Source organism: Melitaea cinxia, chromosome 29, assembly GCF_905220565.1.
Source record: "Melitaea cinxia chromosome 29, ilMelCinx1.1, whole genome shotgun sequence".
Taxonomy (NCBI): Eukaryota; Metazoa; Arthropoda; class Insecta; order Lepidoptera; family Nymphalidae; genus Melitaea; species Melitaea cinxia.
The window spans coordinates 6,361,789-6,385,228 of NC_059422.1; the positions used below are offsets into that span (position 1 = coordinate 6,361,789).

Consider the following 23,440-nt stretch of genomic DNA (forward strand, 5'->3'; position numbering starts at 1 on the left):
GATTACCGTAGCTTATAGACGCCTGCAACACCAGAAGCATCGCAAGCGCGTTGCCGACCCAATCCCCAATCCCCCCCAGGAGCTCTGGTCACCTTACTCACCAACAGGATCACAATACTGTTTGAAAACAGTATTATTTTGCTGTGAAGATATCAGGTCTTATCGCTCGGTAGCGATTTCATCCAAGCAACCTTATGTTTAGGATTAAGAGAAAGAAAAGAAATAAGTAGCTGGTGTATAATAAACATACATTAAACAGAATAAGATACAAATAATACAAATAAATTATATACAATAAACTATTAAATATTTCTATAGGTATAAATATTAAGGACATAACAATAATACACGTTAAATAATACACACACACACACACACACACACACACACACACACACATTTTTTAGTGTTCGATTTAGAAAACTAAATATTCAGAATTATTTTAAACACATTTCCATAAATATTTTTCGTTTAACGAATATTACCGATTTATGTAACTGAAATGTTAAAATTTGTTTGACACCTAAAAATTGAACTTCAGGAAAATCTCTATTCGTGAACAGAATGTTTGCCATTCTAGCTATTTTTTTCGACACTCGTCTTATTTATATATGTATTATAATGTACACATTAACGAATTTACGTACTAGTATATATTTACTGTACTAACTACCAAACCAAAAAATATTCTTCTACCTAACATTGACCAATAATACAACGAAGGTAGACGAAAAAATAGTCAAGTAAATACGCATTATCATTACTTATTAACAAAATAAAGTCGCTTCCCGGTGTCTGTATGTTTAGGTCTTTGAACCTACGCAACGGATTTTGATGCCGTTTTCTTTAGTAAACAGAGTGATCCAGAGGAAGGTTTATATGTGTAATACATGCATAATATATCATTACATAATATAAAACAAACTCTCTATAGGAATACATGCTGTGTGGTTACGGCACCCCCTCTCTTCCCGTGGGTGTCGTAAAAGGCGACTAAGAGATAACACAGTTCCACTACTACCTTGGAACTTAAAAAGCCGACTGATGGCGGGATAACCATCCAACTGCTGGCTTTGAAATACACAGGCCGAAGACGGGCAGCAGCGTCTTCGGTGCAACAAAGCCAGCCCTGCGGTCACAAATCCGCCTGCCCAACGTGGTGACTATGGGCAGCACACATGGGTTCACGCCATTTTTGGCGCGAAATTGTGGAGGCCTATATCCAGCAGTGGACTGCAATAGGCTGTAGTGATGATGATAATGGTGATGATAGGAATAGATATGTTTAATAGTAAATAATAAATAAAATAATAATGTATTTCCGAAAAACTATAAGTCGCGATCTTTAAGTCGCGAGTGAATAGGTTACTTCTAGGTAGCGTGCTCCATCCTAGACCACATTCTCACTTAGCATCATGTGAAATAGTGGTCAAATGCAAGCCTATCATTGTATAAAAAAAAATTAAAAAAAAAATACAACACTGCTTGAATGTAAGTATTATTAAGCTGTGATCTTCTGTACGGTTGAGTGAGGTACTACCCCAGTCCGGCGGTCTCCTTCTGCAAAGAGGTAATGACGCAGAAGGAGACCGCGAAGCAGGCCAGAGAGGAAGACGCCTCTGCTGGCCCACTCCGGCGCAGACGTACGGGGGCAAGGAGAAGGCGGTTTGCCCACCTCCTCCCCCCCTCGTAATAGTGGGGTCGGCGGCCGATAGTCGGGGGACTTCGGCCGGCCGGACGACACGACCCCATACGTCTGAGGGGTGGCCTTATTGTGAGCGAAGCCACCCCACCATTATGCCGGGGCCCGGATGCTTTGTCCGGGCCTACCGCTGAGGCGAGATGGCGAATGCTAGCGCGACCCCATCTCGCCCCACCTAGGATGACTGCTAACACGTGGTGGTTTTTAGTGAGTAGGAGTCTGACATAACCCTCTGGCGCCCCCGCGCTGGAGCCCGCCCATCCATGATGGATTTTCCCCACGTAAAAAAAAAGGTACTACCCCAGTCGGGAGACTCCAAATTTCGAGCGGGATATTTCCTACTGTGCCTCACCTTCATACAAAAATAAATTACGGCAAATCCTAATTATAATTTAAAGGCGATTTTACGTATAAAAAGGTAAATTAAAAATTACCAAGGCTTAATTTACAATAATTGATTATGTACGATTTCAGCAAACATTGAACGCTTTCGAGGAGGTTATGTATCAACTTAAATCTGTTTTAGAGAATCAATCACCAACAATGAACGTTTAACGGTTCAATATATATCGTACACAACTTTCCATATATTTTAACAATATATGTAATATTTTTATATGTAACGAAGAAACATGATTTTAATTAAATATGGTAAGATTTGATTTGAATTATTACTTAAGCAGTACACTTTAAAGTAAAGTAATAAACAATTAAAAAAGTAATAATATTCTACGTTGAAAATTTTTCCTTTTTTAACCGATTTCAAAAAAGGAGGAGGTTACTCAATTCGACCGTACATATGTTTATTTATTTTTTTAAATGTATGTTCAGGGATAACTTCGTCACTTATGAACCGATTTTGATAATTATTTTTTTGTTAGAAAGGAGATATCTCATGTGTGGTACCATGATAGGGAAACCAGGATCTGGTGATGGAATCCCAGAGAAATCGAGGGAAACCCTCGAAAATCGTAGTGACGACTAGTGCGTTTGTTAATTATTTTCGTCTACTTAGATTGTATTACTTGTCGATGTAATTGAAGTCGGTTTTTTCGTTTGTGAGCAAACACAATTATTATAATACAAAAAAAGGTTGGATTTCTATACATTTATAGCATAAATTGAATTATGTATGTGTGTGTTGTGTGTGTACGTCTTTTTATCTTTCGTTCTTCTGAAGGGAAGATCTGTAGCTGTAATCGATTACGCTTTTTTTCACTATTACACGAGCTATTTTGCTTACGTCTACTGCATAACCGTCCGAACCTCTTGAAGGGTTATAATGTAAGCTGGGCTCATAAATCAATTTTTTTTAATTATTTTTACGCGTACTGAAACCGGATCTATTTTTCATACCCCTAAGTTATAAGGGGAGGGGGGATTAAGGGGGGTTAATAACATAAATGGAAAAACAACGTTTGCGGGGTCAGCTAGTATACATATATAACAATTTTTGCTTAATTTTAAATTCATATTAACCCGTTTTTTTTACAGTCATAACAGTTATTCTACTACAAAGTACAATTCAAGCAAAAAACATAATTTATCTCAACGAAGATTACGCTCCAGAAGCTATCGATGAAACTGCAGTAAGCGAAGAAAGCTTACAAATGAACGACCAAATAATCTACAATATGTTTACCCCCCCAATCATCAGAAATCGTTATAATAGATACCCGATAATGAAAGATATCGATGTCAAACACCTAAAGCAAAGCAATATAGATAACAAAAACAATGTCAAACTTTCATCTTTCAGAAATTTGTATTGGCTGTACAAAATAGCAAAGATAATATATGACACAATCATACAAAATCAAACGGATAAGATATAAAAAAGTATTGTGTGTTATTTTAGTTTGTTGTATAACTAGCTGTCCGGACAGGTCTTTGTTCTATCAAAAGTTAATAGTAAAAGTTAAATAAATGTAACGTTTTCCGAGTGATCACTTTATTTATTTATTTATTTAAGTATTAAAACCTTCCCTTTAAGGCCAACCCTTAAGGAACATACAAAAAAATGATTTAGCGAATTGGTCAAGCAATTCTCGAGTTATGCGCTTAGCGACATTCGTTTTTATTTATATAGATTAATCAATTAATTGCATATACAATTATTGTATTTATACATAATCAAGGCGGGGCAAGGTGGGGATTTTGGCCCCACCCGACTCGAAGCTAATAATTGATATTTTTTGATAATAAATAAATATCTTCTCTTCTTATAAATAAATATAAATATATATATTTTTATATTAAATGTAATTTACACTAAGCAGTATAGCATGTAGTGACTGCCTATAAAAAGAAGTACAATGATCATTGTTTACCTATTAAGTATGTATTAAAAAATTTATATTGTATCTTCTGTTGGTTGTCCTTAATAAATAAATAAATATATATAATCATCTCATCATAATAAATATAAATATAGTCATCTTACAAATTAAAATTTCAATTATTGTTAAAAGTGAAGCTACCAGCGATTCGAAATGCAGATTCTTCAGATATGACGATTCCTGAAGCAAGAAACTCCATAGTTACTATTTGAAAAATAAACTGTGTTTTAATACAAAATTGGTAATATTTTGCATGAAATACAGGATCACTAAATGTATACATTTTTATCATTTTTGCAATCCTGCATAGAATAATAAACTTTAGTTTTTAATTTATTTTATTACAAACATTATATTTATTTTTACACAATATTTTTTTTAATCATTAAAAACTAAATTATCTTCACATAAACAACCTTCAAAAGCACTTTTAAATCGTTGTTTTACAAATTACTATTATATTAATCTGAAAATTTAATTATGGTTAGTATAAAGCTACCACCGATTCAGAATCTAGATTATGCAGTTAAGATTCAGAAATAAACTCAGGATTTACTCGTTTAAAAATACTGTCAATAATAAGTTTAGAAATGTCGTAAATACAGCGTCACTAAATCAGTTCAGCCTATTACAATCCACTGCTGGATATAGGCCTCCACAAGTTCACGCCAAAAATGGCGTGAACTCATGTGTTTTGCCCATAGTCACAACGCTGGGCAGGCGGGTTGGTGAGCGCAGGACTGTCTTTGTCGCACCGAAAACGCTGCTGCCAGTCTTCGGCCTGTGTATTTCAAAGCCAGCAGTTGGATGGTTATCCCGCCATCGGTCGGCTTTTTAAGTTCCAAGGTAGTAGTGGAACTGTGTTATCCTTTAGTCGCCTCTTACGAGACCCACGGGAAGAGAGAGGGTGGCTATATTCTTGAGTAGCGTAGCCACACAGTACAATATTACTATTTTTAATACAGTTGCGAAAAAATGAAACAATTCAATAAAATAATAAAAAGAAAATTTCTGAAAAATGGCGCCAACCATAGAATATAAGCAGAGTTTTTTTTCTTCGCCCATTCTGGTAGGCAAAGGGAACTATGCCCATACAGCCAAGTCTTCAATAGAAGTTTTTTATTGATATGAAATGAAAATGAAATTTAATGAGATGAAATGAAATAAAACCTAACCAAACTCATTGAATCAAATCATTAAATCTGATATTGAAACAAATTAGTAGCTTCTTTTTAGAAATATACGTATTTGCATGAATCATAAAAACTTCTATGAATTTTTTTTTTAAAAACTTCAGTTTTTCTTTTTAATAGACATCATTTTGACAGTTGGGAAAGAGAACGCACGAGTTCGGGAAAGGTAAAAAAAAAGCACGAGTATGTAATAGCCCACATCCCGAACGCTATACGTCCCTGCAATACGCGACTTTTTGAGCAACTGTATTAAAAATATTGTATGTATATACACGTTTAGTTTGGATGATAATGCATGGTTAGCTGTTTGACGTCAATCTAAATCCAACATGGCGGAACACCCAAGATGGCACGAGAATGAGTTATGTAGATAAACAAGTAATTTAATAACTTGATCTGATTGATTTTATTGTTTAAAATTTTCAAACTATGTAAATACGAATACGTAAATCTTGTGACAAGTCCTTTATATCATATAAATTATGTAATGACGTTATATGCTGATAGTAAAAGTTTCAAAGTTTATTTTATTCTCTTTAGCACATTTAAATACAAGCTTGTTTTCGTTTGACTTTTTTAATTTATTAATATTCAGCGTACATATTAAAAACCTTAATGTAACTATGTCGGCAAACAAGCGTACGGCTCACCTGATGGTAAGCAATTACCGTAGCTTATAGCGATTACAGACCCCATCCCCAATCCCTCCCAGGATCTCTCGGGAGATTACCATAATGCTCATAACGGCCATATAATAAATAATTAACACCTTTGTAGTCACTTATCAGTATAATTACAGTGGCAGTTGTTAAAATTAATTATTGAATAAAATGTTAAAAAAAAAATGTCGAGTTAATTAAAACAAGTGGCAATTGATTAAAAGTGAACGCAATAGTCGTGGCATTTCAGTCATATTAATTTATACTAAAACTCTGAAAATACAAGAATTTTTTTATAAAGGGAAAAGTTTGATACAAGTCATGATCATTACTAAGTAATAAACTTTGAAATATAATATTTGTATTATCAAAAAATCGCCGACAAATAAATGAAATAATGAACCCAGCAGTATGTGGTGAGTCATGGACTTGAAATTATTTTGAAATTTTCTTATGGAACCGTTCTGGTATAGAAATGCAAGTAGCCTTCTTAACGCCGGCGGTCATCACTTCGATTCCTACATTTTTGTTATAGTCCTCAATAGTAGTAGGCATTCAAAAGTTTAATAGGTTCATATGAGTCCTGAAATTATCAATATCGAAATATCTGTTAACAGTTGGACCCCAGTCATTTAAAACACAGTTTATTTATTATTTTCAAATGAGTAACTGCGGAGTTTCTTCCCGATTCGTCTCAGAATCAGCATTCCGAATCGGCGGTAGCTTCACTTTTATGAATATAATCACTTTCGAATTTTTATTGATTTTTTTATTTTTTTACTAACACAAATCTGCGATCATGACACCGCTAAAATTTGATTCATGTAGACAATATTTTTATTAGGTTAATTAATAAAAATAACCTAATCATCTTAGAGTAAATTTTTCCGGTCGCTTATTTATTTTCGACTAGCGGCGCCCGCGACTTCGTCCGCGTGGATTTTAATATTAAAGTTATTGTTCAGCTCGCAGAGTTATAAAATAAATAAATTTCTAGAATAAAAGTAGCCTAAACTACTCTTTATTACCTCAGTTAACTGCCAGTGAAAGTCCCATCAAAATCGGCCCAACTGTTTTAGAGATTAGCCGGAACAAACAGACAGACGAAAATTGTAAAAAATGTTATTTTGGTATATAACTATAAGTATATAGTTTGGTATATACACATCCATATGATTTAGTAAAAAGCGGTTATTTTAGTATTACAAACAGACACTCCAATTTTATTATTTGTAGTATAGTATATAGATAGATATAGATTAGTTATGTGACAGAACGGTCTCTAATAGAAAAATATTTTAATATGCTTTTTTATGTTCCACTTCATCTATCACACACTTCTACTTATTTATAACTCTTAAGCTACTATTTTACAATTTGTGTTTATTTTTTTCACAAAACTTTTTTTAAATTAGGTCGGCAAACAAGCGTACGGTTCACCTGATGGTAATCGAATACCGTAGCCTATAGACGCCTGCAACACCAGAAGCATCGCAAGCGCGTTGTCGACCCTATGCCAAATTCCCCCAGGAGCTCTGGTCACCTTATTCACAAACAGGAACACAACACTGCTTGAAATCAGTATTATTTAAAAAGCTACCTTCAACGAAACTGATTACGAAAAACATTAAACATACTTTAAACGATATTAACTTCGTGAATTCTAAATTTATACATATTATAATTTCAGTTATTACAATCATTTTAGTGCAATGTACCGCACGAGTCTCTTTAACGAAACATGACTATGAAGATTTTGATCCTAATATGGATGAAACAAACGAATCCGTTTGGAGGTTTCCAAGACTTCCTAGACTACGAAATGAACCAGACTTTTACGATATAAACAATGTCATCAGAGGAAACAACAGAGTAGACGATTTATTAAATTTCAATTCCTATAATTCACTTGAGGATAAGAAAACTGTCCAGGAACTTAATAGCGAAATATCCCAATTTAATTTAAATAGAAATACGCCAGATATGGAAGAATATATAGGACTACCTGAGGTACTAAGAGCTAACAAAAAACCGAATTTTAATAGGCCGTCAGGTCTTCCAGAAACAAATCAACTTTCGCCCGAAGTATTCCAGAAAGAATTGGACGAACTCAAAGAAGAAACCTACGAGAAACTCAAGTATAAATTATTCAACCCTTCCGGTTTTATGAAAACCAGGATATGGGTTTCACGAGCTTTTAAAATTTTACGAGCTATCATTAAGTTAATGGTTGAAATCAAAGCCATAATGCAAAATTGAAAATGGACATGGAAAGTATTTTATTGTCCTTAATCGATTTTGTCTACAGTTTACAACGTTGAAATAACTGAATATTAATAAAGTTTAACTCAACAAAATTTAGTTTTAATGATTATATTTATATGTTGTGCCTCTACGCCAGGGCTGTCAAAGATACGGCCTGCGATCGCAATAATTCAATAAATATTTCGGTTCAATACAATAATTCGGTACATTTTTCATTTGAATCTGGCCCACTTACACATTCTAAATTTAATATATGGCCTTCTGCAAAATTGAGTTTGACACCCCTGCTCTACGGTATAGGGTAGGTATGTTAAGTGAAGCTGTCTATTACTTTGATTATAGAAGAAAATTGCTGATTGATCCAAAATTTTTCGTACTATAACTTACCATATAAAAAATAAACGAAAACGTTCTTAGATCATTGCTATTAATAATAATATACAAATTTAGTAAAAATATCACGCTTTGTGGCTACGGCAGTAAAAAATATAGCAACCCCCCTCTCTTCTCGTGGGTGTCGTAAGAGGCGACTAAGGGATAACACAGTTCCACTACCACCTCGGAACTTATAGATGGCGGGATAACCATCCAACTACTGGCTTTGAAATACACAGGCTGAAGATAGGCAGCAGCGTCTTCGGTGCGACACAGCCAGCCCTGCGGTCACCAACCCGGCTATCCAGCGTGGTGACTTATGGGCAACTCACATGTGTTCACGCCACTTTTGGCGCGAACTTGTGGAGGCCTATGTCCAACAGTGGACTGCGATAGGCTGAAGTGGTGGTAGTGGTTAGTAAAAATATACTCAAATTTCGTCAACAAGGTCCTTCAAAATAAAACTAACGCAATGTATGTTTTTTCCAAAAAATCAATAAATATTTATTAAAATTTGTAACTATATAATGTATTTTACCTTGAGTATGGATATCAAGATAGATAGTTTATTTAATGTTATACAAAATTTTATTGAACTGTACCACTTCATGGGATACCTAACGTACAGGTTGGAAAGATAAAAAGTTTTGAGGCTTGTGGGTTAAGTGGGAGGTTAGTGGGTGGTATTCATATACTGTAAACTCCTCTTCTGGATTTGTTGGTTCTTTATGAATTTCGACATCAACATTAATGTCAATATTGTTATCACTGCCATAGCTTCCTTCACTCCGTTTTGTTGTATATCTCCATTTTTTTGTTGTTGTTGTTTTCCATGTTTTTGTAGTTGGCCGTGGATTTGGCTTTCCTTTAAATTTCAGGTTTTTAAGTTGCAAAAAGGGTTTCAGAAAAAACATTTTCCAGAAAGAACTACGTCCCGGCGAAGTTTTTTCTAATATGCTCCACATATCGTTTTCAACAGGCGCAGGTTGATTATAATAATTTGAAGGTATTGGCCGCTTGAATCTATCATCTGTTAAAGGACTGCTTCGATCCAAACTAGTCTCATCTTCCACATCATAACTGTCAACTATTGAATCTGTTATTTCTAATGTTCTCTTGTTTAGCTTTGGCTTCTCGATTCCGCTGATTTGACTCCTATATCTTACCCCATTGCAAGAGTTTTCGATTTGCAAGGACCCTTGCATCGAAAAACCAATTAAAACTGAAAATAACGTTATATTAAATACCGTTTATACTGAATTATTAAATAACATTCAACTGATGAAGCCTTTGATTATATAATGGGTACTGATTGACTTAGTAATGGTTCTATTACCCATCTATCTAAAGTCATCAGTCCATAATATCTCAAGCTTAATGTACACCATAAATATGTCTGTTAATCTTACCGACAATCGTCAACGAACCAAGCATGGTGAAATGACTTCAACACGGTATTCTAATAAATACCATACTACACATTAATTTGACTTAAAATCATTAAGCATAAAATGAGAATGTGTTTTAAAGAATTTTAATTATAAAGATAAAAGTTACATATAAACTAACACGTTGTTTTAATAACTTGCGGGTAAGAAATTATTGTTTGATTTATTGAAATCACGATAAATATTACTTGATTGTGTAAGATTGATTTTCTTAAACTTCTGAATGTATATACAATTACTGATACATGTCTTTCACTACAGCAAAAAAACATTTTATTGGTCGTCATTATTATTTTTACCATGTTTTTAAACTGAGTTGGCAAAAAAGCGTACGGCTCACCTGATTGTAAGCTATTACCGTAGCTTTATAAACGTCTGCAACACCAGAAGCATCGCAAGCGTATTGCCGACCCTATCCCCCGATTCCCCCAGGAGCTCTGGTCATCTTACTTACCAACAGGTCCACAGTGAAAGCAGTATTATTTAGCTGTGATTTGTAAGGTACTACCCCGACCGAATTTCCTGCTGTGCCCTACGTCAGTTAAGATAATACGTACAAAAATGTTTATAGACATATAAAATTCTCCTGCCGGCCTAGCATGCATACAACGAGATATCTTTTGACGAGAGAGAGAGATAACGTCTACATCGAGTATTTTCTCGATTACCCTAACATGCGCACTACGAGAGACAAAATTCTCTTCCGAAGACTTCGCCTTGTCGAGTAGAGAAACATTATCAAGCATAATCACAACTGAATATCATTCTTATTTCTTATGTCGTAAAGTTGAATTTACAAGGTTATTGACCAATCGTGACAAAGCGGGATGAGCCAACGTTTGTATAATTTCAAACGAGTGACACATGTTTTATTTAACAATGTTCTCGGCCTTTTGGCTAAGATAAAAAGTGTATATCTAATTTAAAAAATCTAATATGGAAAATAAAACGGCGTAAGTAAATGAATTTAATTATATATGTAAAACAATATGCTCGTGTTGTGCTTTATATCTTGTTGCACATTAGATAATTGTAATTCTATCACGCATTGTTTTGTTTTTTTTTTTTTTTTTTAATTTTTAAATTTTTTTGAATTTTTGAATTTTTTTTTTGATTATTGATTTTACTTTTATTCTATTTAATTTTATTTTTACTTATTGATTTTTTTAATATAATTTTGTTTTGTTTTTTATTCTGAATGTTGTCTTGTCTTGTTGTACTAACCCAACATATGGACTTATACTTTGGTCTGAAATAAAGTATTATTATTATTATTTAGAAAAAGAAGCAACAGGGCGCAAATACGTTTTTTGTGTCATTATATGGCACACTTCACTCGACTTTTCGCATTTCCCGCTCTTCGTATACCGAAATTATATAATTGGTACATATGTAACGCCATGGTATACAAAAAATAGGCACCCGGTTTTATTTATTTTTTATTTATCGTCTTTCTCGTCGATAATATTGAAGACGAGAAGTTTCTCTTCCTAAAACGACAAAATTCGACAAAATTACGATGTCATGTTAGCTTCCGTAGAGATAAATATCACAGATCACTAAAATTTAATGATTATCTCTTCTATTGACGTAACGAGAAGAGTATCGCGTGCACGCATGTTAGCTACTGTAGACATAGAGAGATAATACGAGAAAAGGGGTAGACAAAATTTTGTCGTGGCGCGCATGCTAGGCCTGCTGGAATTCGTTTACAAGCAATCCAATGTAATCTTATTCATCACACCGAGACAAAGGAAACTGTTCCATAGAAATGTCGAAAGTAACATACGGCAAGTAATCTCATATTCTACTGTGAGGCTACGCCATTTTGATCTTTAGATATTAAGACTTAAAGGCTATTAAAGCTTGTATGTATGTATGAAAGCCTGTTTACTTGAATCTAGACTACCTTGGTGAGGGCGTAGGCTTATTACGTTAGTGCATACGGGTTGATATCAATGCGAACTTATTTATATTAAAATATTTTTAAAGTAAAATTATATAATCGTATTTGCTCGCAAACTAAAAAAAGGCGAATTTAATTATATGATATATGATTAATTTAATTATATGATATTTGTTACTTAGTACTCGTTGCTCTACTAAAGTTGGCAACCATTCTGGCGTAGTGGTAGGGGTCGTTAAATACAGCGACAGCCAGACACGGGTCCGAATCCCACTCACTCGGTTTTTTTTTTGTATGAACCACAGTGTCTGTTGCCCCGTTGACAATAAAGATATCTGATAACTCTAGTTACTCTGGTATGGACATTATTCGCAAACCAGCAGTGGAATAGAGTGGTGGATATATGATCCTTTTTCCTATATGGATAAGAAAGGCTTCTTCCTCAGAAGAAGCAGGTTTACACACAGACTTACTGCGATTAATGCTAAAATACATCATCAATAGTCTTCTTCTTCTTCTTTAAAGACTATGGCTCCATCAGCTTTTCACCGATGATTTTGCCAAGTGCTGAAAGTGGATTGAAGTCCGGAGACAGGGTCCGTTTTTGACAGTACAAGTGGGTTAAGGCGCTTAAGCTGCGGTTAATTGAAAATATTTGAAATAATTATTTAATTTTATTTTTTGGTAACTTATAATTTGATATCATTGATTCTAATAAACTTAGCTAGGACAACACAAAAAAAGATGGCACTAAAATTAGAAGAAAACAAACACTAACCGGTCGCGGAATGTTTTTGGGGAGCATATCATAAAGTGATACAGTTAATTTCGGACAATTAAAAAACAAATGATCGAGAGGTCTTTCGTCCAAGCCACATTCACATAAGGAACTGTCACGAATGCGCAATTAAGCCAAGAACACAGGTGTGCAGGAGAAACCCAATCGTATACGTATAATTATCGACGTAGTTATTTTACCTAGATCGGAGTGTTTAAAAAACCATGGCTTGATAGAAATACACAGCTGGATATTGCCATAATATTTACCTGTAACTAGTCTTGAGGATTGCCATAGTCTATCCCAAGATTTATCCAAACATTGCTTAGCCAAACTTCTATAAAGTCTCGGAAAAAGCACTTATTATATTTATTACAACCTAAGCGAATGGCATCTTTTGCGCATATGTCTGCCATCTCATTACCTGCTATACCGCTGTGACTCGGTATCCAGGCAAGCGCTACTTCAATATTCGACTGATGACATTTGAACAGTGTCTCTTTTATCTTTAGAGTAATGGGAAGATTATTTTTAGCATGAAATGGACTTTTCAATAAATCCTGGAGGCAGCATCGAGAGTCAGTGAATACTACAGATTTATTAAGACCATGTGATTCAATATACAAGACAGCTTCCAAAATGGTAATACATTCACCTGAGAAAGTAGAGGAGAGAGGAGATATCAAGGAAGGCGCCAATAACATATTTTCCAGAGCTAAGGGTACGCCAAACATCGGTGGTAAAGATGCTGATGATCATCAAGAGTAAAATAGGCTTTGTAACATTACAGTATGACGCTATATCTCGCAAGTGACAGTATTTTGACGTGTATACATAACCTTTATCATCATTTATTATTTAACTGGTTTATCAGTAGGTATGAGTATATAACTTAGATCCGCCAACCCGCATTAATAATAAATAATAAATGTTTATTTTATCAATAACCAACATTATTACAATAATAACACAAAGGTTGACTTCTTCTTTTGAGTGCAATAAGCTCCCGTGCCAGAAGGAGTCACTCTTCCTTAACACACTCATACTTAATAGAAAGTTATAAGACGAAGCAAACTAAGCTTTACAAATAATACAAATAAATAAAAGAAAAAAGAAAACTGTTAGTAATAACCTGTGTGTGTGTGTGTGTGTGTGTGTGTGTGTGTGTGTGTGTGTGTGTGTGTGTGTGTGTGTGTGTGTGTTTTTGTGTGGTTTTTGTGTATAAAGACTAAGTATTTAGATATTCAAACCTATTTACAAAATGTGCTCAAATAAAACTTCTGTATCTTCATAATTTAGAGTTTTAAGCCACGCAGTTACTTTTTACTTACATTCGCGCAGATTTAAATGGTATATTTGTAGGATATTGTTACATTTATTATACAAGTGGGATGCAAGATAATGAAATTGTGATTGAGCAAATCTTGTGTGTGTCTGGATTTTTCAACACTAGTGTTTGTTCGCTTATTTATATTTTTAGGGTTGAAGTCTGATTCAGTGTGTTTTTTTCATTGAATCAGCGTAGTGGATTAAGCTCTGATCCTTCTCCTACATAAGGAAAGAGGCCTATACCCAACAGTGGGATATTATAGGCTGCATCGTAAGCGTATAACTTAGAAATTGTACAAAGTATCTAAAGTTTGTTTTACTGACTTTGGCTTGTGTCCTATCCTAAATAGACATCAAATACATAATGAAAGCTCTACAAAATAATCGCCTTTGAGTGACAATGAAAAATTCAAAGACAATTTTTTTTTATGAAAACGCAAATGCTCTACGTTCAACTCGCCCGTGTGTCTCCGCAGCAATCGAACGAATTATCAACGAATGTAGACCGCCTTGAACACAAAATACGCCGACATTATAATTAGGAACACATTGTGTTGGTGTGTTTGTGCTTTTTACATACATAAATATTCAACCTATATATATGTGTGTTTGTAATAAAAGTATTAGTAGTAGATGTAATAGTATTGGATCTCTTTTTTGTGTTTGTTATGTAGAGACAAGATTTATTTAAAAGGGAATTTAAAAAGGTCGGTATATTCACGAAAAAGAAAGTGGCGGGACAAAAACTGTCGGGTCAGCTTGTTTAATATAAATAAATATGTTAATCATACGCACACGAGCGTCTGTTCCTAAAGGTAGCCTAATGCTAGTGTTTTAAGTGACAGCCGATAACTACCTAACCCTATAACATAGGGATATGAAAAATAGATGTTGTTCGATTCTCAGACCTACCCGATATGCACACAAAATTTCGTGTGAATCGATCTAGCCGTTTCGGAGGAGTTTAACTACAAACACCGCGACACGAGAATTTTATATATTCGATTATTAAATATATACTACACTCGGATTCTTGGCAGAAATCGAAACCAAATATAGCGCAGTAAACAGGGTCACTGTAAAACTGCGCCAATGGGATGATCATAGAATAATTACGTATAGTGTTGTTGTGCATATTTAAGTGAGTTTATTTAACATCAAAAGTTACTTTTTTAATATGTACGATTTTATTTTTGTGTTACCCACACATTAGGAATTCTAAACATTTTTGAATATCATATCAAAAATTGACCGCTCCAGCGGGATTCGAACCCGCGTCTCCGACTGACCGTGTCGGCGCTCTAGCCAATTAAGCTACGGAACGTTCCATAGCTTAATTGGCTAGACCCGGGTTGGAATCCCGCTGGAGCGGTCAATTTTTGATATGATATTCAAAAATGTTTAGAGTTACTTTTTTATTGAAAAATCGTAGCAAGACTAGTAGACGGAGGTTTCGTTTGGTTTCATAGGACTAGTCCGTTTGCGCAGTTTGTAGTGACCCTGCTTTCTGCTGTCACTGGGGTTGTGGGTTCGATTCCCACCCCGAATCTGGGTGTAATATATATATATATATATATATATATATATATATTTCTTTATGTATGTATTATTTATATGTATGTTTATCAAAAAAATGAAAGTATACCAGTCGCCTGTTACCTATAACACAAGCATTAAGTTGCTTACTTTAGGAACAGACGACCGTGTGTGTATATTGTAAATATTTATATTTATTTATAGGTTGATTCCTGGTATTACATAATCGACTCTTGTGAGTCGAAAAAAAATAATATGAATCATATTTCATTGTAATTAGCACAAATAAAAAATTTATTTTTATATATTTAGCGTTCATAAAAAAAAAAGTTTTAATTAGCACTTTCTTTATTGGTAAGTACTGCTTTTATGATACGATACAGATAACTTTATAACACACACGGCTAGTAAAATAGCATAGAAAAAAATACGCAGGCGCCATCTGTATATTAGCGTCAGTTTCACAGAATACAGTTGGTATTAATTACGATAGATGGCGTTTATTAAAAAAAACAATCTTTACCTATTAATTTTAGTTTAAACGTATATAAAACAGTAGGACATCCGAAAAAGAATTAATCTTTAATTATCTGTTTAACGGGTAAAAAAAAATATTTATTTACTTTGATATATAAAAAAATAAAGTACGACCGAGTCGACTGAAATATTCCTGGCTGATTTAAATTATAGATCAGATATTTTTGTAATATCTTTAAAGATATTATAATACTTAAGTTTTAATTATAATTCATTTATTTAAATGCATAAGTGATTAAACTAATTTTAGTATTCTGGAACTAAAAAATCACACATCTTAGTATTTTAATAAATTTGATATTTATAATTCTTTTTTCTGTACATCAAACTGATTTTGAGTGCGATATTTTTATATAGGACTTAATAAATATAGGCCTTAATAAATATAGGCCTTAATAAATTTAGGCATTAATAAATATAGGCCTTATTAAGTAATGGCACTTACCTTTATTGTCGACGTGACCTTTCAGCTGGTCAGCTTTAGCCTGCAACTTCGTCTGCATTGTTTCGGCGCCTTCCTTCATTTTCGCTAATATACCTATGAAAATATTTATGATTAAAAATGTTTACTTACCCAAAAAAATCCTAATTATCAAATAACAAACACTTGACATAATATAAAAACTACGTACTTGTATGACTTTTGTCTGACATGATTATTTTATAAGTATTCTGATAATTAGTAATGTTATTAAAATAGTAAAAGAAAAATAAATTAGAATAAAAAAAATCTCATTAAAAAACATTTTTACTCTTACTAATATACAATTAAATAACATTAAAATGAATAAACAATCAATCACTTATTAATAATTAAGACAAATGTTCACAAAATGGCGCATATCGGCCATTTTGTCCAATCGATCAAACTTTGCAAAATGGCGTCTTTATCAGTTATATTGAATTGACTGATATTATAATTCATAGATCATGTGCCACATTAAAAGCAGTTTAAAATACATACAAACCATGTTTGTCCTTTTCTTTTAAAAGTCTTTCCATATCGCCCGCCTTGTCTTTGACGCGACCAAAGAAATCTATCCGTATTATTGCAAGCGTGAAAGTAAATGAGAAGTCGTGAAATAAGGTTATTAAAACTTTGACGCAGTGGTTACAGTTCAGGCAGTCAAGAAGTCAGTCGAGAAGTTAGGCCTGACAACAAGTCGATACTCAATAAATTGTTAAACTCTTTTTCATAGCAAAAATGAGCAATATTAAAAAAAATTAGAGAAGTCCAAAAGGCGGCCTTATCGCTAATGAGCGATCTCTTCTAGGCAACCTTAAGGCAAAGGAAATGGTACAACTTTAATCTAAACACATACGATACATTCAGACAGAGAAAATAATATATAGTACTAAGTTGACGTTCAGTCAAAAAGTCAGTTGAGAAATTAAGTCAGACCGATGACCTGATGGTTCAAAATTGGCTTATACAAGTGATTGTAATGGCCTATAGAAATGTCTGTCTTGTGTAGAACACTACTGAGAACACTCAACGAAAATTTTATTTTCCATTTCAAATCTATAGTTAATCATTCGCAATACACAATTTTAACTACATTGAATAATTTATCACACTAATAACTTATACCCTACTTATCGAGCGGCAACGTTCGCCACACAATAATTAAACAATAACTGCTTCTTCACTTACAAATTATTATCTATATCTCTATCTATATCTATTAACTATTAGGAAGATGGTGTCTCCATTTTAACAAATAATAACAGTATTTATTGTTTAACTACCCTGCAAAACAGATAACAAAGATAGTGACTGACTAATCGTAAATTAATAGGTTTTAACCATTCGGTAAATGGCGTCACCATCTTTGTACTGTTCCAGTACTAAGCGAAGAAACATTAAGAGTAATATCGACACAAAATCCAATATTTTAATAATTGTCAGTTTTACAAATTTAAATGCTAACACTTGGTATTTGCATGGTGTGTGATTTACCCATATCGTGCCCACCCCTTCTGAGTTTTACAAATTACTTTTTTATTTGTTCATAATCAAAATATTCTTACCGGATATCCTTTTAGCTGCATCGGGACTCGCGGATTGAGTCAAAGCGGCGACTTTCATGTATTCGCTTGTTATTAGACCAGCGGCCTGAAAAGCAATACAAAGTATACTATCATGATCGGCGACCCTAACCCCATCACACATCGGAAAGCACGTAAAGGTAGATAAAGAAATTATTCAATACTCAAGGAAACAACGAAATAACTCTCTACCCCTTTTAGTACATTCTGTAATAACAAGTCTCTACGCAATCTTTTCCCTCTCTCTTACCCGTTCTCTACCCCTCTCCTTTTAACTCCACTATCTTTCTTCTTTCTTTCTCTCTTTTTCTCCGATGTCCTTGGTCCTTGCTATTTTATTTGTAGATTGGCACATTGCAGATTTCCTCGTGTGATTTAATTTGGCCTCCTAACTTTTAGACGATTTTTAAAGACCTGATCATGACATACAAATTCAAGCATTCCTAAGTGTGACTTATCAAATGGCACTGAATTGGATATTTTTTAGATAATAATATCCACAGTGTTTGCAACATTATTTTCATACCAAAAAATATAATTACCTCAAGGCTAGCCGGACTCATGGCGGAGTACTCCTCGCTGAGGAGTTCCACTATCAGACCCTCGATGTCGAAGAACAAGATGTGACTTTCTGGGTCTAAAGAAAAAAAAAGCAATTTTTACGTGACGAAATAAAGTGGTCTAGTGAGATCCACAAGGACAGACATACAAACCGGAAAGAAAAAGGTAAATACAAATTTCCATCCCGAGCGGGAATCGAACAAGTTAACCGCCGGTGCGTAGGCGCATACATGTCATACACGAACCACTACACCAGAGCGGTTATTAAAATTACCACACGAGCTTTTCTGCTCGCCTGAATACGTGTGTAATACAAATATTACACACGTATTCAGGCGGGAATCGAACCCACTGCCCACGGAAAAGAAAGCAGGGCCACTACTAACTGCGCCAATGGGCTAGTCAGATAGATAAGGGAAAAAAGTGTACTTTAGAGGACACGGCTGAAGTAAAACATCTTTTGTTGCTCCTACCGGTATATACGACACGTATCTCTCTCTCTCTTTCTTTCTATCTTCACAAGCATATCTCCCTCTCAAGTTTAAAGAAGTTATACTTCAAAAATAATATTTTGAAGTAAACCTTCTTTAAGAACGCTTGACTTGGGGAGTAAGCTGGTGAATATGTGACGAGAGTGTTACGAAAAGTGTGATCAGGCGAGACGAACGGAGCAAGAGAAGTGCGAGCAAACATTTTCTTTCTTTCTTTCTTCAGTTCATACTTTTTCTATTTTCACTAACTCTTCAACTTTCGTTCGCCCGCCGACACATTTATCGTAACGCTCCCACCAGCTTCCTTTCCAAGTCGAGCATGCGTAAAGAAGTTTAACTTCAAAATTAACTAACTATCTTGTCAACAATATACGATTGGCATAAATAAGTAGATTATAATTATGTACTACAAAAAAAACGAGTGTGCTTTAGACCGCACGGCCGAAGTAAAACTTCTTTAGCTCCATCTAACTCCTATCGCCCTCTCGCCTTCACAGACTCGTCGTACGCTCCCGTCACGCATGCACCGCCTTCCTGGCTTCGCCGAGCGCACAGAAGTCCAACTTCTGAAAGGGAAAGTGAGAGGGGCCGACCGGCGGGGTTGGAGCGGAAGCCCTGCACGGTGAGCGGCGCGCGGCGCGCGCGGGCCGGCTCGGCCAGCGGGCCCGCGCCCGCGCCGCGGTCCGCCGCAGTAGCAGTAGCAGTAACAGTAGCAGTGGGAACCGACCGGCGGGGTTGGAGCGGAAGCCCTGCACGGTGAGCGGCGCGCGGCGCGCGCGGGCCGGCTCGGCCAGCGGGCCCGCGCCCGCGCCGCGGTCCGCCGCCGCCAGCGCCGCCAACCCGCGCTGCGTGGCGGCGCGCATGGCCGTCAGGTTGCGGTGCCGCAGGCCCCTGCCGGCGTAGCATAAACATCAAACAACTACTCAGCGTGCAGCGCCCGCCGCCGGTGGAGTGCGCCGCTTGGGAGCACGACTTCGATTAACGAAAATGTCATACGTGCGTAATATAGAGCTGTCGGAGGGAAAACCGGTCGCCTAAGGGAGTTGCTGGATCTAATATTGGGCGCGTCCCCGGGTAGCGGGATAGAGAAATGCCACTTGCACTGTTTGCAAGTGGTAAAGATGTTCGCACACCCGCGGACCAAAACCCGCAAAGGTGTATGAAAGCCGCTAAGGCTTGTCAGTTGCGAGGCCTAAAGGAATAAACCCCGATAAAAAATGATACAGCACTTCATGTAGCAATCGTGGAATTTACGTTAAATATTTCATCACCCCAGGAAGGTACCGACGTCCCCGTCATCGGAGAATCCCTCCTCGGTTCGGCGAGCAGCCCCACCAAATGTGGGGGGAGAGGGGGGAATAATTGTTTATGCATATTTGTGTTGTTCCGTACCCCCAAAATAGGAATCAATCCTTCGTTGAGTGCGAGGCGTTTATTTATTTTTCTTTAATACTACAAGGATGACAAACAAGAGTACGGTCTATCTAATGGTAAGTGGATATTATTGGCTATAGTGGCCGAAATCGTTAGAAACATTGCAAGCGCTTTCCCGACCCTACCCCATCTTCTTTTAGAATCTCTGGTTACCTAACTTGCCATTGATTCGAATAAAAAATTGAAACATATCTGAATCTAACCTGAAGAAATGGACAGCCGGATTGGCCAGACCCTGAAGGTCGGTGCCAGAAGTCATGGCTCCTCCCAACTCATCGGTGAGTGTTTCATCACACGCGGCCAGTACTTCCTCTGCTATCATACCTATTTGAACAAAAAAAAAATAACAATAATAATTAGAATAGTGGTATTACGCATTTATTTTTTCTGTTCAACTGTAATGAGTCAACTCAAATATATTTTTCTAGATGTTAATTTGAAAAAAGAGTTATTAAAAATAATATAAAGCCTTTCTCGATAAATGAACTATCTAACTTTGAAAGAATTTTTCAAATAGGACCAGTTCCTGAGATTAGCCCTTCAAGCAAACAAACAAACACTCTCTTCATCTTTACAATATTAGTATAGATAGTACACGTTTGGAGGTAAATGTTTTAAAGTACCGTAAAATGTATTTTCCGTATGTACGCATGTCACAAAGAGAGAAGGCCTCAAATAACTCAAGCACTTATTCATTTTTGGAGTAAAACTTCTTTACGCACACTTGTCTTGGGGAGTAAGCTGGTGAATGCGTGACGAGAGCGTTACGAAAAGTGTGATCGGGCGAGACGAACGGAAGTTAAGAGTGAGATATCAGTTAGATGGAGCTAAAGAAGTTTTACTTTAGTTGTGTGGGATTAAGCTTTAGACTAGGTAAAACCGAATTATGGGGTTTTTACGGGAGGAGGGCGGAAGGTGTAGGGGAAGCTATACAAGGTAACACTGCCACACTTCGAAACCCCATGGTTATGGAGATATACACGGTTAAAGTTTTGAGATTAGAGGAAGAGATTAAAGCTATTATAATACCTTTGAGCTCCGCGTCTGACTTCACCTTAACTCCGGCGCTGCATGCAGTGCAATCCATGCGCCGTTTCGCAACTTTATAAGTTATTTTCGAACAGGAGTACGTAAAGACGATCTCGACTCCAAGATCAACAAACGATACAACTTGCGGTAACCATGTTTAGTTCCGAAGCTTTCACATGTTATATTCACATTTCGCACTTGATATTAACATTTCAGACGTTAAGTTATTGTTTTCACACGGTTTTTTAACAAACGATATAATTGATGTTTAATAACTGAGATATAGATGCTTTAAAAAAATGGCGCGCCACTTATCGTTTCGCTCCAAAGCAATTCATTGTTTTCGTTTAAAGAACTGTAAAGGCAAAGGTCTAAGACCATACAGCCTTGTTTCATGTTATGTTTTTTAATTAAATATATTTTATTTTTATTTATTTACTGTTATATACGAAAAATATTTAATATTACAGTTCATTTTATATGATAATAAATAAATAAAAAAAATAATAATTTAAAAAAAAAAAAAACAAAAAACCCGCCTGTGTGAAGAACAACTAATAGAAAATCAACTGAAAAAGCTGGAACAAGATAAAAATTCAATATGCACACAAAGTCAGCGAAATAAATAGAAATAAAATATCAAACATTTTGTGCTGTACATTTAAAATATGTTAGGAGACACGCACAAAGAAAGAATGATTTGACTTATCCTTCAATTTCATGCCTCCGACTGCATATTATCTACGACGTTGCCGTACGAGTTTCGAAGGACTACCGTATTAATATATTTTAAATGTACAGCACAAAATGTTTGATATTGTTTCTATTTATTTCGCTAACTTTGTGTGCATATTGAATTTTTATCTTGTTCCAGCTTTTTCAGTTGATTTTCTATTAGTTGTTCTTCACGCAGGCAGGTTTTTTGTTTTTTTTTTAATTATTATTTTATTTATGTCTTTTTAGTCAGACAAATTACGCAATCGGTTCAATTCATTAAAACTTTACATCATTTGGTTGATTAAGTAATTTTTTAGGGTCAAGAGAACTGATAGCAAGCCTGGAGAAAGATCTCACTCTGCTGAAAGCAACGTAAGCCTGACCTTTAGCAAATAGGTGACTGCTTAAGTCAACAACTATTAGTTTTAATATAATGAAATTATTATTAAAATTATTTGTTTGTATTTGGTATTATGTATTTGTTATTGATTTTATCAATGTAATTGTAAATTGGTGTGAAATTTATTAATTTTTATTTGTAATTTTAATTGTATGTTTTTTTAACCATTGTATTTTATTAGAAAGGCTACACCCCGAAGTTGATCGTCGCCTAGGAGGCGAGTTTGACATGGCATAGGCGTGGCAAAGAGCAAAGTCCACATTTTTTAAACTTTAATATTGTATTTCTTTATTAGTATTACGGTAATAATAATCATGATATACCTTTTTAAAATCCTTGTATTGTGCCCTTCAATTTGATACCCATATTGAAGTATTCGAGAAATTTTTTTTTTCATTAACTACAATGGCTTCGCGCAGCCGCCATGTTTGATTTTTTTAATGTCACCTATCTAAGAACACTTGGGCAGCTAAGACGAACCTAACGATACCTCAACTATGTAAATCCGTTCAGCGGTTCTGGAAATATGAGGTAGTAAAGAATATTACATACATACATACAAGATACGCGCGAAAAACATAACTAAAAAAGTCTCTCTTTTAGATGTCTTGTAGTCGGTGTCATTTTTACGTTCGCCTGTTTGCATCGTGTGATTACCATGGCGTCTCCGAACCCAATACTTTTGTAACGCC

At 35.3% G+C, this 23,440-nt stretch overlaps 1 protein-coding gene across 1 annotated transcript in view; it reads right to left on the bottom strand.

Moving 5' to 3' along the window:
* Nucleotides 1–4,107: 4,107 nt before the first annotated feature.
* The window catches only part of LOC123667979 (WD repeat-containing protein 7), a 38,979-nt gene continuing 19,646 nt past the window's right edge, over nt 4,108–23,440 (bottom strand). The window contains exons 16-22 of the mRNA XM_045601805.1: nt 20,806–20,926; nt 19,896–20,059; nt 18,659–18,753; nt 18,099–18,183; nt 17,036–17,104; nt 16,513–16,605; nt 4,108–4,221 (exon numbers count right to left, since the gene is read on the bottom strand). Of these exons, the coding sequence (XP_045457761.1) occupies nt 4,157–4,221; nt 16,513–16,605; nt 17,036–17,104; nt 18,099–18,183; nt 18,659–18,753; nt 19,896–20,059; nt 20,806–20,926 (692 nt within the window). The 3' untranslated portion in view covers nt 4,108–4,156. The remainder of the gene's footprint in view (nt 4,222–16,512; nt 16,606–17,035; nt 17,105–18,098; nt 18,184–18,658; nt 18,754–19,895; nt 20,060–20,805; nt 20,927–23,440) is intronic.